The sequence below is a fragment of the Coffea arabica genome, chromosome 11e, assembly GCF_036785885.1.
Source record: "Coffea arabica cultivar ET-39 chromosome 11e, Coffea Arabica ET-39 HiFi, whole genome shotgun sequence".
Taxonomy (NCBI): Eukaryota; Viridiplantae; Streptophyta; class Magnoliopsida; order Gentianales; family Rubiaceae; genus Coffea; species Coffea arabica.
In genome coordinates this window covers 52,406,495-52,424,069 of record NC_092331.1, presented here as the reverse complement: position 1 = coordinate 52,424,069, position 17,575 = coordinate 52,406,495, and the positions used below count along the sequence as shown (strand labels likewise).

The 17,575-nt window shown below is 34.5% G+C and overlaps 2 protein-coding genes across 6 annotated transcripts; both read left to right on the top strand.

Moving 5' to 3' along the window:
- Positions 1-1,380: 1,380 nt before the first annotated feature.
- Positions 1,381-5,439, top strand: LOC113717919 (receptor-like protein EIX2). 4 transcript variants are annotated; one of them, XR_003454556.2, is made up of 3 exons: positions 1,381-3,267; positions 3,497-4,179; positions 5,202-5,439. XR_003454556.2 is itself a non-coding variant. In XM_072072696.1 (3 exons), exon 2 carries the CDS (start codon positions 3,484-3,486, stop codon positions 4,177-4,179), a length of 696 nt encoding a protein of 231 aa, XP_071928797.1. In that variant the 5' UTR covers positions 1,387-3,267; positions 3,410-3,483; the 3' UTR covers positions 5,202-5,439. The 4 variants fall into 4 exon arrangements, 2 of the variants coding, with proteins under 2 accessions (XP_071928796.1, XP_071928797.1); XR_011825447.1 differs by having other exon boundaries at positions 3,410-4,179; XM_072072696.1 differs by having other exon boundaries at positions 1,387-3,267; positions 3,410-4,179.
- A 3,513-nt stretch (positions 5,440-8,952) lies between these two features.
- LOC113718831 (receptor-like protein EIX2) lies at positions 8,953-13,080 on the top strand. Of its 2 annotated transcripts, XM_072072694.1 has the most exons (3): positions 8,953-9,827; positions 10,722-11,887; positions 12,867-13,080. In XM_072072694.1, exons 1-2 carry the CDS (start codon positions 8,981-8,983, stop codon positions 11,885-11,887), a joined length of 2,013 nt encoding a protein of 670 aa, XP_071928795.1. In that variant the 5' UTR covers positions 8,953-8,980; the 3' UTR covers positions 12,867-13,080. The 2 variants fall into 2 exon arrangements, with proteins under 2 accessions (XP_071928795.1, XP_027099551.2); XM_027243750.2 differs by having other exon boundaries at positions 8,953-11,887.
- The last annotated feature ends 4,495 nt before the right edge of the window (positions 13,081-17,575 follow it).

Here is a 17,575-nt window from a genome sequence, read left to right as displayed (position 1 = left end):
TATTGGAACACCAAACCTACTATTCTAACCCCTTTGAAACGCTGTATGTGGACGTCTTGATCTTGGATGCTATGCATTTAGGAATTGTTGTCCTTCTTTTTCTTGGTTTGATATTTGCATTCTAGTTTGTTGGTCTATTCATTTTTTATTCTTGAGCTTCATCTTCTTTATAATTTAAAAGCCACTAAAATGTTTTACTTATGAAAAACTTTATGATGCCACATTAATGTCAAAGAATGTCTTCCTTGGAGAAAAAAATATAGATTAGCTCAAAAAAAGACTAAAAAGGGGGTTCCATACTTGCTGTTTGTCGCACTATATATAATTCACTTTACATATAAATGCTTTTTGGAATGCTCAAACCTCTTATTCAAATACATAAAGTTTTGAAAGATCAAATTTTGATAATGAACAAGTACATAAAAATAAACAAAACTTTTTTGATAAATGTGCACCCTTTTGTTTTTGGTAACTATCCAACATACAATGCAGACTGACGCCTTCATGCTTCTTTAACATAAACCTATTAAATTTAGCATTTTTTGACAAAATTTCAATAGGTTTGGAGATTTTAAGTCAAACATTTTAAAATTAATTTAGATTGCAAACAACCGATAGAGAATCAAAATTTCCATTAAGTCGGTACAAAACATTCTCTAGCGATTTTGTCCACAAGAAAATAAAAATTTTCCATGGTGGGTCACGACTTCCACTGATGAGTGGACTTAGACCCAGCACATCCGCCGATTTTCTATCCAACTTGGAACGTTATATGTTGCCGGTCAAGATCTTGAACGTTGTTTTTTTTAGGTTCTCTGTGCTTCTTATAATTTTAAATGCGCATTTGAAATTCTCAAAAAATTACTTTTTCTCATTTTATGTGGAATTTTTAGTTATATTGCTAATGCTTACAATTAATGATAACTAACAAAAATAACTGCTCATGTATATTGTTTTTAACACAAAAGTTCACAAAACATGAATTTTCAAAATATAAAACTAATTTCCAGAAAAATAATTTTTACAATTAAATATAACTTGAATTATTTACGCATACATATAGTGTGCTCCAATCACTAGTTTATATGAATAACAAAACATAGGTTAGGATTGATTTTTGATGGTAACGCAGGTATCCAAATCAAATTAAAATCCAAATATAAAATGAATTAATATTTCCATTTGTATGTCTCCAAGGATTTTCCCCACAAGCACGGAAGGATTTTCCACGCTGTCTTTCCCCTCCACCACGTTAACAATTTTTTTTCCACGAAGACTTGAAGTCGTCGTCCTTTATCACCTTTGTATGGTTCCTTCCTATTTCCCACAAACACAGAATGGTGAAGTGATGCTTTTTATAAGAGTATAAATGAGGCCACCCATCTGCGCTTACTATATCAAATAAACCAATAATACCAAAGAAATCCAATGGAGCATCATCTTCTTTGTACTTTTTCATCTTTACTACTACTCTTCTTATTCAGTTCTATTCCTATAACCAGCCAATTCCTAATTGGCAGCAGCAAACAAGCTCATAATTATTCAAATGTCTCCTGCGTTGACAATGAACGACAAACTCTTCTTCAATTCAAGCATGAGTTGATAGATGGATCAAATCGTCTGTCATCTTGGATTGGAGAAAGCTGTTGTTCATGGGAAGGTATTAGTTGCCACAAAACCATTGGTAGTGTTTTGAAACTTGATCTACGCAATACGGTGCCATTTTATGATTCTGATGATGGTTATCATTGCACAAATTGCTTGGGAGGCCAATTGAGTCCATCTTTGGTCAATTTGACCAATTTGAGATACTTGGACCTGAGCTCAAATAATTTTTCAGGAATCCAAGTTCCCGCATTTCTTGGATTGTTGAAAAACTTGAGATACCTCAATCTCGCAAGCGCAGGATTTGATGGTGAAATTCCCCGTCATTTAGGAAATCTCTCGCATTTACGGTATTTAGATCTTGGATATTCAGGTTTCTCATTGAGCACTAAGGATCTCGGATGGGTTGCTGGGCTCTCTTCTCTAGAAGGCCTAGTCCTGTCCACGGTGAGCGTTATAGACGCTCGAGATGGGTTACAATCAATTAACATGCTTCCTTCACTAACAACACTAGACTTAAATGGTTGTGGTCTTTTCATCCATCCTCATCTTTCACATGTCAATTTCACATCTCTTGCTTTCCTTGATCTCATCGTAAATAATTTCAACAACATGGTCCCTTCTTGGCTCTGTAATCTTACTGGCCTCCATGATCTTCGTTTTGGTAATAATAATCTTTATGATCCAATTCATGGCCTGTTTGACCAAATGACCTCTCTAGTTTATCTCGATCTATCTCCAAACCGCTTTGATGCTTCAACGTTGAAATCACTTTGTAATGCAAGCAGTCTTACTTATTTGGATCTGAGTGATAATAATTTGCAAAGGTCAATAGCAAGTGAAATAGGCCAACTTATAAATCTTACTTATTTGGATCTGAGCGGCAATAATATGCAAGGGTCAATACCAAGTGAAATAGGTCAGCTTCCAAAACTAACAAGGCTATTATTGTCATCTAATAAATTAAATGGTACCATACCAATCAATCTTGGGCAGCTGACGAAGCTACAAGATTTTGACGTTGGAGACAATTCATTGACCGGGGTCCTATCTGAAGACCATTTTGCGAAACTACGAGAGCTGAAGTCACTGGACCTAACTGGAAACTCACTTGCTCTGAACGTGAGCTCCTCATGGATTCCTCCTTTTCAACTCCGTGAAATTCAGATGCAATCCATCATAGTGGGACCTAGGTTTCCAGCTTGGCTTCGGACACAGAAGGGGCTTGAGGTTTTAGACATACGGAAAGCGAGCATTTCAGATGCCATACCCAACTGGTTTCTCTCTAAAAACAAATCGTCCACTGTGCGCAGCTGGTTATATCTTTCACAAAATTTTCTTACTGGACATATTCCGCAGCTTCATCATGCGCTGAGCATTCTCTCTCTGAATGATAACCGTTTCACAGCTACTATCCCTGAAGATTTGTGCAAGTTGGAAAATTTATATATTCTGGATCTATCCAACAATCTTCTGTCCGGAAGAGTTCCTCTGTGTCTAGGAAACTTGCGAGACCTGAAGCTCCTAAAGTTGGCAAATAACAGTCTATCCGGTCAAATTCCGATTTCACTGGGTAACTTGTAGCAACTTTATGCTCTGCATTTGAATGGAAATAAATTCGTTGGAAAGCTCCCGTCATCAATGCAGCTTCTGAGCACTTTGGTAAGTTTTGATCTCGGTAACAATGGACTAAATGATATTATACCAGCTTGGATTGGGGAAAGGTTATCAAATTTAAGGATTCTAAGATTTCAGTCAAATAACTTCCATGAACCTATTTCTGATACAATCTACCAACTCTCAGGTCTTCGAGTTCTAAACCTAGCACATAATAACTTGAGTGGATTTATTCCTCACTGCTTTAACAACATTAGTGCCATGATGGTATCAGGGCCAGATGGACTTTACGACATTTATGGACAAGATAGCCTTCAAGACATTAAGGGAGGAAGAGAAGATGAGTTTGACTCAGGGGACCTTCGGCTTCTTAGATCCGTAAGCCTCTCAGCAAATAATTTAGTTGGCGAGATCCCTGATGGGTTAATGGAGCTGGTTCAATTGCAAGTTTTGAATCTTTCACAAAATCATTTGACTGGAAGGATCCCCAAGAAGATTGGCAACTTGAAGCAACTTGAAACATTTGATCTTTCAATGAATGCACTCTCCGGTGCAATCCCTGAAAGCTTATCTGATTTGTACTCATTGAACTCTCTGAATTTGTCACACAATAAATTTTCAGGGCCAATACCATCAGGAAATCAACTTCAGACCTTGACCGATCCATCCATCTATGAAGGAAACAGTGGACTCTGTGGCAAACCGCTCCCAAACAGTTGCTGGGAACACAAATTGCCTACCAAAAATAGGCCTATTGATGATGATGAAGTCCATGGCGAGTCTGATTGGTCTTGGTTTTATGCTGGAATAGGACCGGGTTTTGTTGTCGGGCTTTTGGGAGTTCTGGGAATCCTTCTCTTCAAGAAGTCATGGCGCTATGCATACTTCAAGTTTATAGAAAGCGTCTGTGACAAAATCTGGGTAAAGACTACTCGCCTGAGGAGGAATTTCCGTTGAGTAAGTTCCTATCAAAGCACTTATACTGTATTTTTCATATCACACACTAAGGAGCCACAATATCCGTAGCATACTATCTTTGATAACTTATTCTTTTTGCTTTTATATGTTGATTGTAGAGAACTACTTAGAACTTAACATTGATAATTTGACGAATTATTGTAATTTGTAATTTGTTTTTTCCAAATATTTCTGAAGATTTTTTTTATGCATCCCAACTTGACCAATTCTATCCACTAAGAAAATGAATGCCTATCTAGTACTTTTTTTGTCCAAACAAAGAAGCTTAATAAATTATATTAATAAAAAAATAACGTAGCAATTGTAACATAAAGTAGTAGATGCCTGTGACCAATTAACTAAATCAAGATGATTCTAACCTCAAATCAATAGCATTCCAAGGAATTTTTTCCCAATAAAATATCGTTTGATTGGAAACCATATTTCCTTTCCTTACCTTTTGAAAATTTTGATCCCAAAACAAGATAGCAAAACCTTTCTCTCTTTCTACTAGCAATTGTTTCAACTCTCTCAAAAGTTTGAATTGTAATAATTCTTTTATATTATTCATGCCTACATTACATTCTCTTATGTTTCATTAAAGTCGATATTACGAGAATCTCATCAATTTTTTTTTGTTTACGACCAATTATAAAGATAATTATTTTACTGTTAGCATTTGAATGGAATAAATATTCTATGTCGAACAATTTTGATTGTTTGTCTTGTTCACCGATCTAATTTTCTGTCAACGGTTTTATGCTTTAGAAGAATTCTGTAGGAGTTTAGGCTAATAGTTGATGTAGTTATTTAATTTCTAATTGGTTTTCAATCTAGCTTTTCTCTGAAAAACTCTTACAAACTACTAATTAATGTTTTTAGGTACTTTTGAGCCATTGATTATTCTAGATGAATAAATTTTTATATTCATGAACTGTTGATATATATTTTGCCCTTGAAATTGGCACTTTGCTAGAGAAAATTTAGTAATATTGGTACTTTGTTATTTTCCAATCTGCTAGGCCCACAATCATTCAAGTGCTTGCTGCTGCTGTTGTGGCCCTCAGAATAAGCAATTTCTTCTAGGTGATTTGAGAAGCAGTAATAGTTTCACTGTTTTTTTCTGTATGGTTATATTTTGAGTACTAGCTGTTTTTCAGGTTTTTTTTGGCATCTGCTGATGTAATATGAAAAATTAGACGTCCTTTTATTTGCTATGAATTGTATGTCAATAAAAGTTATAATAGTTTGCCTAAGAAATTTTAGTATTTTGTTGTGCCTGACAAGAGACTTCCATAAACTAAAAAATTATGCAGAATAATTAAAACATATGCTTGACTCCATGTATACTTATAATAAGGTACTTGCCATGATATCGCTGTTGGCTTTGCAATTACTGCTTCTCACTACAACAGAGTTGGTCGAGGCTACCAAAAACATTGTAGCCATAGACTCAAAAATCGTGGTCTTTAATAATTAACTACGAAAAAATATCTTAGCCAAAATCGTCACGATATCCACGTCGCAAAAGGTATTAGATGACAATTTTCCAAAATCGTAGTCAAAAGTTTAATTATTTCCTATGTTTCCCATTTTTGTAGCCCAAAAGATTATCTTTTATGACGAAATTGAATGTCGGCAAAGATATTTATTTTCATAGCAAAAAAAAACAAAACTTAGATTTTGCCTTTAGCTCCACCGATTTTCCAACAAAAATCTTATTTTCAACTATGAATTTTTCGTAGCCAAATTACTTTGATATTGCTACAATTTTTTCGTAGCCAATTATGATAACTTTTTGCTACACAAATGTTTGGTATTTTTGAGGTTGTTTTTGTTTGGGTATTATTATAACATTTTAGTTGAAAATTTTGTTTTCAAAAAATCACCAATCCAAACAGAGCAATTTCCAGAAGAAATAGTGTTTATATTTTGGATTATGCATTTGTTTAAGTAAATTAGTGGCAATACAGAAAATCAATCTTGAATTGACATCTTCAATTTCACAATTCATTAGGTATGATCAATTGATGTGTTAGTAGCTAGAATTTATTAATTTAATTCCTAATCTTTAATCAAAATTGTCTTCACAATTTCAATGCCAATCAAAATTGTCTTGTTTCTATTTTCATAACGCAGAAACAAAAGATGCCCATAATCTTATTACTATAAAAATCTAAGTGCTCAAATGCTGAGCATAAGGCCCCATTGAACCATATATAACTAACTCAAGAACAACTTTTGAAATGATCTACTTTCTCATGTTTCTTCTGCAGATCGAGTATAATGAAAATAATTTAAGATGAATATTAACAAGTAATTATTGTACACTCGAAATAAGAGATCTAGAACAATAAAATTTTTTTTATGTAAATCAACAATGCATTCAAAGTTATTGATCATTGCTGCCCAGCAATGAGTCTTTCCAATTCGACAAGCCAATGTGGGAACTAAAACAATCCACTGGCTCGTGTTGTCATATACTTTTGATAGTTCTCTACATTTTAATCTCCAAAACAAGAATCAAAGAGAAAATTCTCAATGTTGGACTACCTGAGCCATCCCCTTAGAAATGTTGCAAGCTGACCCTATAAATTTTATTTGAAAAAGTAGCAAGTTCTGTACAAAAAATAGCAAGTTTTGTTCGAAAATAGAAAGGTTTTGTTAATGATATAGTTAAATTTACTAAAAAAATGGTAAGATTTGTTAATGAAGTCATAAATTTTTTTTAAAAAAAAAAATAGTATGTTTTATATAAAAAAAAATGCTTAGTTTTGGAAAAAAATGGTAATTTTGCTGTAAAATCTAGTAAGATTTGATAGTTAAATAGCAAATTACATTACAATAATAAATAAAAGTTATTTGTTTTGTGCAAAAACTTACTATTAGTTATACCAAATTTTACTATCACAATTTTGTCCCAAGTGAAACCTGCAATAGCAGGATAAAACCTATATGTCGCATCATATTAGCCACTCATTTATAATTATGTATCCATCGAAACCGCGTCCATTTGGGCTTTGTAAACTTTTCAAAGTCTTGTGGTTAACTTCCATGAATTAGATGAATTGCATGATGAAATTGCAGAGAATCTTCGCCCAATTGTATACAATTGATACGTCATTGGGAATTTTTGCTGTCATCCAGACATGGATTGCCCAATAGGGTGGCTTGATGCTAGGAGTTGTTTTCCTTCTAAAATGACCCATATAATTGCCGACATGAACAGATCATTGGTTGAGGCCCCTACAATAAGTGAAAGTATTGGACCACCAAACCGACTACTATTCTAACCCCTTTGAAACGCTTACATGTATTGGACGTCTTGATCTTGGGGGCTATGCATTTAGGAAATTTTCTTTGCTTTTCTTGGTTTGATATTTGCATTCTAGTTTGTTGGTCTATTCTTTTTTTTTTTTAGCTTCATATTCTTTATAATTTAAAAGCAATTAAAATGTTTTACTTATGAAAAACTTTATAATGCCACATTAATGTCAAAGAATGTCTTCCTAGGAGAAAGAAATATAGATTAGCCCAAAGAAGACAAAAAAAAGGGGGAGTTTTATGCTTACATGCCCTTCAAGAGAAACTAATAGAGGTATAATTCACTTTAGGTATAAATGCTTTTTGAGTGCTCAGACCTCTTATTCAACAATATAAACTTTTGAAAGATCAAATTTTGATAATGAATAATTACATTAAAAGAAAAATTCAAAATCTATACAAAACTTTTTTGATAAATGTTCACATTTTTTTTGTAACTATCCAACATGAAATGCAGACTACTGTCCTTCGTGCTTTAGATTTTGTTGTTCTCATCTCATGGAAACCTTATTTATTTGCTTCTTTAACATAGACCTATCAAATTTAAGATATGTGGCAAATTTTCAATAGGTCTGGTGACTTTAAGTCAAACATTTTTAAATTGATTTAGATTGCAAACGTGAGGGTCATAAATCAGAAAATCAATTCCACAACCAACTGATAGAGAATCAAAATTTCCATTAAGTCAGTACAAAATATGGCTCTAAGGATTTTGTCCACAAGAAAATAAAAATTTTCCACGGTGAGTCACGACTTCCATTGACGAGCGGACTTAGATCCAACACATCCGCCAATTTTCTACCCAACTTGGAACGTTATATGCTGCCCAATTTCCATGATCTTGAACGTTGTTTATTTAGGATTTCTTTGCTTCTTATAATTTTAAATGCACATTTGAAATTCTCAAAAAATTACTTTTTCTAGTTTTATGTGGAATTTTTAGTTGTATTGCTAATGCTTACAATGAATGATAACTAACAAAAATAACTGCTCATGTATATTGTTTTTCACACAAAAGTTCATAAAACATGAATTTTCAAAATATAAAACTAATTTCCAGAAAACTAATTTTTACAATTAAATATGGCTTGAATTATTTACGCATACATATAGTGTGCTCCGATCACTAGTTCATATGAATAACAGAACATAGTTAGGATTGATTTTTTTTGGTAACGTCAGTATCCAAATTAAATCAAAATCCAAAAATAAAATGAATTAATATTTCCATTTGTATGTCACCAAGGATTTTCCCCACAAGCACGCAAGGATTTTCCACGCTGTCTTCCCCCTCCACCACGTTAACAAATTTTTTTCCACGAAGACTTGAAGTCGTTGTCCTTTATCACCTTTGTATGGTTCCTTCCTACTTACCACAAACAGAGAATGGTGAAGTGTTGCGTTTTATAAGAGTATAAATGACGCCACCTATCTGCGCTTACTATATCAAATAAACCAATAATACGAAAGAAATCCAATGGAGCATCATCTTCTTTGTACTTTTTCATCTTTCCTATTTCTCTTCTTATTCAGTTATATTCCTATCACTAGCCAGCTCCCATATGGTAGCAGCAGCAAACAAGCTCATAATTATTCGAATGTCTCCTGTGTTGAGAATGAACGGCAAGCTCTTCTTCAATTCAAGCATGGGTTGACAGATGAATCAAATCGTCTTTCATCTTGGGTTGGAGAAAGCTGTTGTTCATGGGAAGGCATTAGTTGCCACAAAACCAGTGGTAGCGTTTTGAAACTTGATCTACGCAACACGTTGCCACCCTATTTTGATGATAATGATTACTTCAAAAATCGCTTGGGAGGCCAATTGAGTCCATCTTTGGTCAATTTGACCAATTTGCGGTACTTGGACCTGAGCTCAAATAATTTTTCAGGAATCCAAGTTCCCGCATTCCTTGGATTGTTGAAAAACTTGAGATACCTCAATCTCTCAAGTGCAGGATTTGATGGTGAAATTCCCCACCATTTAGGAAACCTCTCACATTTACGGTATTTAGATCTTGGGGATTCAGGTTTCTCATTGAGGACTAAGGATCTCGGATGGGTTGCTGGGCTCTCTTCTCTAGAAGGATTAGTTCTGTCCAGTGTGAACCTTACAGCCGCTCGAGATGGGTTACAGTCCATTAACATGCTTCCTTCACTAACAACACTAGACTTGAATGGGTGTGGTCTTTTCATCCATCCTCATCTTTCACATATCAATTTCACATCTCTTGCTTTCCTTGACCTTGGTGAAAATAATTTCAGCAACTACACGGCCCCTCCTTGGCTCCGTAATCTTACTGGCCTCCATGATCTTCGTCTTGGTGGTAATGATCTTTCTGACCCAATTCATGGCCTGTTTGATCAAATGACCTCTCTAGTTTATCTCGATCTATCTTCAAATCGCTTTGATGCATCAACGTTGAAATCACTTTGTAATGCAAGCAGTCTTACTTATTTGGATATGAGGTTTAATAATTTGCAAGGGTCAATACCAAGTGAAATAGGCCAACTTATAAATCTTACTTATTTGGATCTGAGTGGCAATAATTTGCAAGGGTCAATACCAAGTGAAATAGGCCAGCTTTCAAAATTAACAAACCTATCATTGTCTGATAATGAATTAAATGGTACCATACCGATCAATCTTGGGCAGCTGACGAAGCTACAAGCATTTGACGTTGGTGACAATTCATTAACTGGTGTCCTATCTGAAGACCATTTTGCGAAACTCCGAGAGCTGAAGTCACTGGACCTATCTGGAAACTCACTCGCTCTGAACGTGAGCTCCTCGTGGGTTCCTCCTTTTCAACTCCATGAAATTCGGATGGGATCCATCATTGTGGGAGCCAGGTTCCCAGCTTGGCTTCGGACGCAGAAGGAGGTTTGGGAGTTAGACATGCGGAACGCGAGCATTTCAGATGCCATACCCAGCTGGTTTCGAGTGCTTTGTCATAATATTACGTCAGTAGATCTCTCCAGCAACAGCCTAACTGGAAATCCTTTGGAGTTCAAACAATTGAAGCATAGACCAAGCCGTTATCGTTATCGAGAAATATTTCTAAGCTCCAACAAATTTGACGGATCTCTCAAATCGTTGCCGTTGGATATTTCATATTTAGATCTTTCACACAATTTTCTTACTGGACATATTCCGCAGCTTGAAGTTGGTCAAACTTCGGTTGTACAATCTCTCTTACTAAATGATAACCGTTTCACAGGTACTATCCCTGAAGACTTGTGCAAGTCGGAAAATTTATCAGAATTGGATCTATCCAACAATCTTCTGTCCGGAAGTGTTCCTCTGTGTCTAGGAAACTTGCGAGACCTGTGGCTCCTAAACTTGGCAAATAACAGTCTATCCGGTCAAATTCCGAGTTCACTGGGCAACTTGTGGGGACTTCTTGGTCTGCATTTGAATGGAAATAAATTCGTTGGGAAGCTCCCTACCTCAATGCAGAATCTGAGCAATTTGCGAATTCTTGATCTCGGTGACAATGGACTGAAGGATATTATACCAGCTTGGATTGGGGAAAGGTTATCAAATTTAAAGTTTCTAAGATTTCAGTCAAATAACTTCCATGGAGCTATTTCCGATACACTCTGCCAACTCTCACATCTTCGAGTGCTGAACTTAGCACATAATAACTTGAGTGGATTTATTCCTCACTGCTTTAACAACATTAGTGCCATGGTATCAGGGCTAGATGACAATCGTAATAGCAATTTTTCACAAGAAAGCCTTCAAGACATTAAGGGAGGAAGAGAAGTTGAGTATTCACCAGGAAGCCTTCAGTTTGTTAAATCCTTAAGCCTCTCAGCAAATAATTTAGTTGGTGAGATCCCTGATGAGATAATGGAGCTGGTTCAATTGCAAGTTTTGAATCTTTCACAAAATCATTTGACTGGAACGATCCCTGATAAGATTGGCAACTTGAAGCAACTTGAAACACTTGATCTATCAATGAATGAAATCTTCGGTGCAATCCCTGAAAGCTTATCTGATTTGTACTCATTGAACTCTCTCAATTTGTCACACAATAAACTTTCAGGGCCAATACCATCAGGAAATCAGCTTCAAACCTTGACCGATCCATCCATCTATGAAGGAAACAGTGGACTCTGTGGCAAACCGCTCCCAAACAACTGCTGGGAACACAAATTGCCTGCCAAAAATGGGCCTATTGATGATGATGAAGGCCACAGCGAATCTGATTGGTCTTGGTTTTATGCTGGAATAGGACCGGGTTTTGCTGCCGGGCTGTCAGGAGTTTTGGGAATCCTTCTCTTCAAGAAGTCATGGCGCTATGCATATTTCAAGTTTATAGAAAGTGCCTGTGACAAAATCTGGGTAAAGACTACTCGCCCGCGGAGGAATTTCCGTTGAGTAAGTTCCTATAAAAGCACGCATACTCTGTTTTTCGTATCACACGCTAAGGAGCCACAATATCCGTAGCATACTATCTTTGATAATTTGCTCTTTGAAAATTTCACATTTTTGTAGACTTTCCTTCATCTAACTTATTCTTCTTACTTTTATATGCAACCTTCATAAGGATTTATTCATATTGATCGTAGAGAACTAATTAGAACTTAACATTCATAATTTGCAACCTATTGTGATTCGTAATTTGTTTTTTTCCAAATATTTCCAATACAAGAAAATTATAGCTCAATAAGTTTATTTTTTTTTTTCAAACAAAGAATCTTAATAAGTTATATCAACAAAAGAATAGCATAACAATTTAAATAGATAGGAGTATAAAGCTGTAGATGCCTGATACCGAATAGCTTACCAACAAGATTCTAACATCAAATTGGTAGCTTTCAAAGAAATTTTTTTTCCCCAATAACCTATTACATGATTGTAGACCAAAATTTTCATTCCCTTAACTTTTGAAATTTTCGATCCCAAAAAACTTGATAACAAAACTTTATGTGCTTTATGTAGGTTGTACCTTTCTATTGGCAATTGTTTCGACTGTCTCAAAATTTTGAATTCTAATAATTCTCTTCTATTATTCATATTTACATTTTGTTTCCTATGTTTCATTAAATTCCATGTTATGAATTTTATTGAATTTTTTTATTTTCACCTGATTACAATGATAATAGCTCATTGATCTAATTTTCCATCAATAGTTTTATATGCTTTAGAACAGTTCCATACTAGATTAGTTTTCTACCTCCTCCACCACTGCAAGGAGAAAAGATTTGACAATTTGTATATTTCAGACTAGACGGTCTTAACTTTTCATTTATCTTTTTCTTGTAATAAATCTTGAACTTTAATGTTTTTTTTTTTTTTTGAAATTGGCACTTCTCTAGAGAAAATTTATGAACGTTGCTACTTTGTTATCTTTCAGACTATCAGAGTGGCTGCTGCTGTTGTTGTCCAGAGTGCCTCGAGAAGCAATAATAGTTTTGTTGTGTTTTCGTGTATTTAAGCTTCGAGTATTCAGTAGGTGTTTTTCTGTTTTGTTTTGCATCTGAGGATTAGTCCTCTTTCTACAGCTGTGAATTCTATGTCATACCAAAGTTTCAATTGTTTGCTTAAACAAATTTTGGAATTTCGTTTTACCTTCTCTCATTCTCGTCTATGCTCTTGTCCAATGCAAAGATGCATGTCATGTGCCTCCAAAATTAGATAAACGCTAGTTGTGGACACTTCTTGTTTTTCCTGCTAGTCCAACCAACGGTAGCAACGTAGTTTAGAAGAGAAAAATCCAACGCTAGTCGATTAGGCACTTTTTGCGCAAGCTTCATCCATCACCTGTGTTCATGATATTTTCATGCATTTTTCCTATTTTAGATCCCTTTTTTTTTTATCATTTTCTTGCCATTATACCCATTCTTCTATTTACCTTTTTTTATTTTCTATTATTCTCATTTGCATTATCATGACCCCACCAAGGTCGTCTGGGACGTTGCAATTAATGCGATCTCACCAATTAGGAAATTTTGGCCTAATTCGAGAACATAGGTGACCTCCAAGATGTCGAAAACATATTAATGATTAGTTTGGAAAACATGCACTAAATCTCGAAAACATTTGGTTGAACCACACCATTTGAGACAAAAAAAAACCACACAATTTGTTCTGTGAAATCAGAAATAAATGACTAATGGCGCTTAAAGTTAGTGCACAATTGAGAATTGCTAGGACTTGGGCCAAGTCAGAGTCAACCTAGAGTAGGCCCAACCGAAATGATAATATCAAATTCAAATAATTTATATGTTTAATGCTTATCTGTATTCCAAATCCAAAGTACTCAAATTTTGTGAAATAATCGTATGTTTGTTAATAATATTTATCTTGAAGCAATAATCTTTTAGTTACATAATATATCTTTAAAAATGAATACATATAATAACTATTTTAGCTTATAATTTTTTGTTTGATTGGTAAATATAAACATTTTAGAAATATAAATATCTATGATTTTACAAAAAAAAAAAAAAAATTCAAGGTTATCTAATCCCAGCCTGATGTCCATTTTGATAAATGGGTAGAGATGAGCTTGTGCCTATAAGAGTTTTGGATAGGACCAATTTGGGCCTGAAAATGATTTTTCGTTCTTGTTTTGGGGTTAAACTTATCAAAGCCCAGCTAGCTGAGTCCAAATGACATCCTTAACACGGTTTAGCTGTTGTTTGAACAATTGAAAACAGCAGTTTTGGTGTTTCAGAAAAGACAATTTTTTCTGTAAAAAACAAATGTTGTTAACCAACATATTGTTTTTTTTTTGTCCGTTGAATTTTACAAACCAACAAAAGAAAAAACACATAATTGTTACCAAACGGGAAGGTGTTTGTTTTTCAAATTAAACCTTATTTTGCAAAAATATTTTTAATTTCGTTACAAACCAATAGTCAATACATACAATTTAAGAAGAGTTTCCGATAATCCTGCATAATTAATACCAACTACATTACGTGACACTAATCTTAGTTTTATCAGATTAAGTGTCAACTGTGTCAAATTATCTTATGTTAAAATGTCATTGTACTAAAAGTTCTATTTAATTTAGAGGTGGCAAAATGGGCGGGATTTGCTTGGGTTTGAGATGAAACCTAGTCGTATGGATTTGGGTCCAACCTTACCCATATGTGTTTTGGGATTAACTTGGATGGGATCACTTTGGGATGGGTTTAGATTGATCCCGCCCAATACCCAAATCTATTTTCTACATTTTTTTTCTTTAATTCATTTTTAATTTTTTAAATAACTTTAAAATTTTTAATTTATTAAATTTCTTTTAGTCTTATTGTGAATTTATATTTTCATGAATTCATTTTACACTCTAGAATGACTTACCGCCCAATACCCAAATCTATTTTCTACATTTTTTTTCCTTTAATTCATTTTTTATTTTTTAAATAACTTTAATATTTTTGATTTATTAAATTTCTTTTAGTCTTATTGTGAATTTATATTTTTATGAATTCATTTTACACTCTAGAATGATTTACACTCAAGAACGATCAACAATTACTTCAAAAAGACGTAACATTTTGATAAGAATGAATATATCTTCTCCCTCGACAAAACCAAAAGAAAAGTTAAGAGGGTTTAGAATGAATATTTTAATTTTTTCTACTTTTTGTAGCCCAAATGACAAAAGAAAAAGGAAAAGTTGAGAGGGCTTAGAGACCACTCCATCAAAGGCGAGCTCATTTAATCCGTTATGTATTAGATCCACGTTTTTTTCTTTTAATGTTTTTTTGGGTGTTTTTTGTGGTTTTTTTTGTTTGGGGGGGGGGGGGGGGGGGCAATACATAACGGAATTTTATCAGCAGCGTTATATCGCATCTTAGAAAGAATTCAGTTTCTTAAAAATTTATTGCTTCAGTGAATGGAAACGGTCGAAAATTGAAACTCAGCCAATTTATCTATGGTTATTTATTAGCAAAACAAAAACAATTAATATAAGCTAAGATGGGCTCAATTAATGTTGATATACAGCACAAACCGAGCACAAAATTCCTTAATAAGAATCAAAGATGAGGACCACTGCTGTCAATAGAACAGCTCCTTGGATCATCATTTTGATTTTTTACTTGGTTCAGACAGCCCAGGTTTATGCTTGGTTTGATCAATACACAATAGTTATATACAATGCTCTGCGTAACGAGAACTTAGAACTTCATTGCCAATCTAAAGATACTGATTTTGGATGGAAAACTCTACGACCTGGACAAAACTTCAGCTGGACGTTCAAGTTCTGAACAAAACTCCTTGAACGTCCAGCTGAAGTTTTGTTCAGGTCGTAGAGTTTTCCATCCAAAATCAGTATCTTTAGATTGGCAATGAAGTTCTAAGTTCTGATTACGCAGAGCATTGTATATAACTGTTGTGTATTGAGCAAACCAAGCCTAAACCTGGGCTGTCTGAACCAAGTAAAAACTCAAAATGATGACCCAAGGAGCTGTTCTACTGACAGCAGTGTTCCTCATCTTTGATTCTTATTAAGGAATTTCGTGCTCGGTTTGTGCTGTATATATAATTATATTATATATACACACATCAGACATAGTCATGCATCAACATTAATTGAGCCCATCTTAGCTTACAGAGAAGCAAACAGGGTGGCAGACTGTCTAGCAAACGTGGGTGTGTCGGACATCCACCCGCATATCACCATTTACAATCAGCTCAGTGAACTTCCTCGTTTGGCGCGGGGAGAAACTCGGTTAGACAAGGCTGGCGTACCTGCAGTTAGGAGGAGAGGAGTGGCTAGCCCGGTAGGGGGTGGTTACCCGGGTTGACATTGTATTTCTGGGTCCTGCTCTTTCAATTAATAAAGTTTTATTTTAAAAAAAAATTATATTAATTGTTTTTGTTTTGCTAATAAATAACCGTAAATAAATTGGCTGAGTTTCAATTTTCGACCGTTTCCATTCACTGAAGTAATAAATTTTTAAGAAACTTGAATTCTTTCTAATTTCTAAGATGCGATATAACACTGCTGATAAAATTCCGTTATGTATTGGCCCCCTCCACCCACCCCCCCCCCCCAAAAAAAACATTAAAAGAAAAAAAATCCGTTATGTATTAGATCCTCGAAATGTGCTTTATTTTTTGACGTACTTGATACCAACAGTAACAGTTTTGCACTATTTGACTAGCTTAAAATCAATGAAAAAATGGACTGGAACAATGGATACGGAATCAAATTCCACTCCTCGAATGCTCACACATTTTTTGTTAATAAAACTTAAAATATATTAGAAGAGTTCGTTAATCTATGCATAGATGATCCTAAATGGTGATATAAATTACAAAATTTAGTATTAACAACTAACGTGAGAATGAAGCTTCAGACAAAACAAATCTCGAGGACATATTTAACTATTATGACAAATTGAATTATGTAGTAACTACATCTTTTTTGTTGCCAACAGGATCAGACTACTAACAAGGGCTTTCGGCACTGAATAATATCCTACCAAATACTCCCTCCGTCCCGTTTTGTTAGTCTTGGTTTTTTTTTTCACACAGATTAAGAAAGTGTAATTAATTTGGTTGGAAACATAAATTTAGATTAATAATTTCCTAAAATACCCTTATGCTAATCACGAGGAGTGCATTGGAAAAACTCAATGTATTCAATGGAGTGGGTTAGTATTTAATAACAATATATTAATAACAAGATATTTAATAAGGATATTTTAGACAATTTGAAAGATTACTACATTTCTTAATGGGAAAGTGGACTACAATTTGGGACAGACGAAAAAGGAAAACAAGACTATTAAAGTGGGACGGAGGGAGTAGTTAAAAATTAGTTCAAAGACAAGAAACATGAAAAGAAATAAGAGAATGCATGAAAAGGAGAGTTGAATGTTGGAATGGTGAGATTGACATTTTTGTCCCGTGTGAGCTAATTAATTGTGGGTTTATATTTGTCCTCCTCTTGGTTAAGACTTTCTGACTTCGTGCAATGCACGCTCCGGCAACAGTGTATCGCTGTGATATAAAACATTCTCAAGTATGCCACTATTTGATTATGCAACAAAGGCAATACGAGCTTTTTCAATTTCATATGATTTTAACCATTGATTGCACTTTACA

Excerpts from the sequence above, each read along its gene's own strand:
- LOC113717919 (XM_072072695.1), top strand. The coding sequence starts at position 3,247 with ATGCAGCTTCTGAGCACTTTGGTAAGTTTTGATCTCGGTAACAATGGA.
- LOC113718831 (XM_027243750.2), top strand. The coding sequence starts at position 8,981 with ATGGAGCATCATCTTCTTTGTACTTTTTCATCTTTCCTATTTCTCTTC.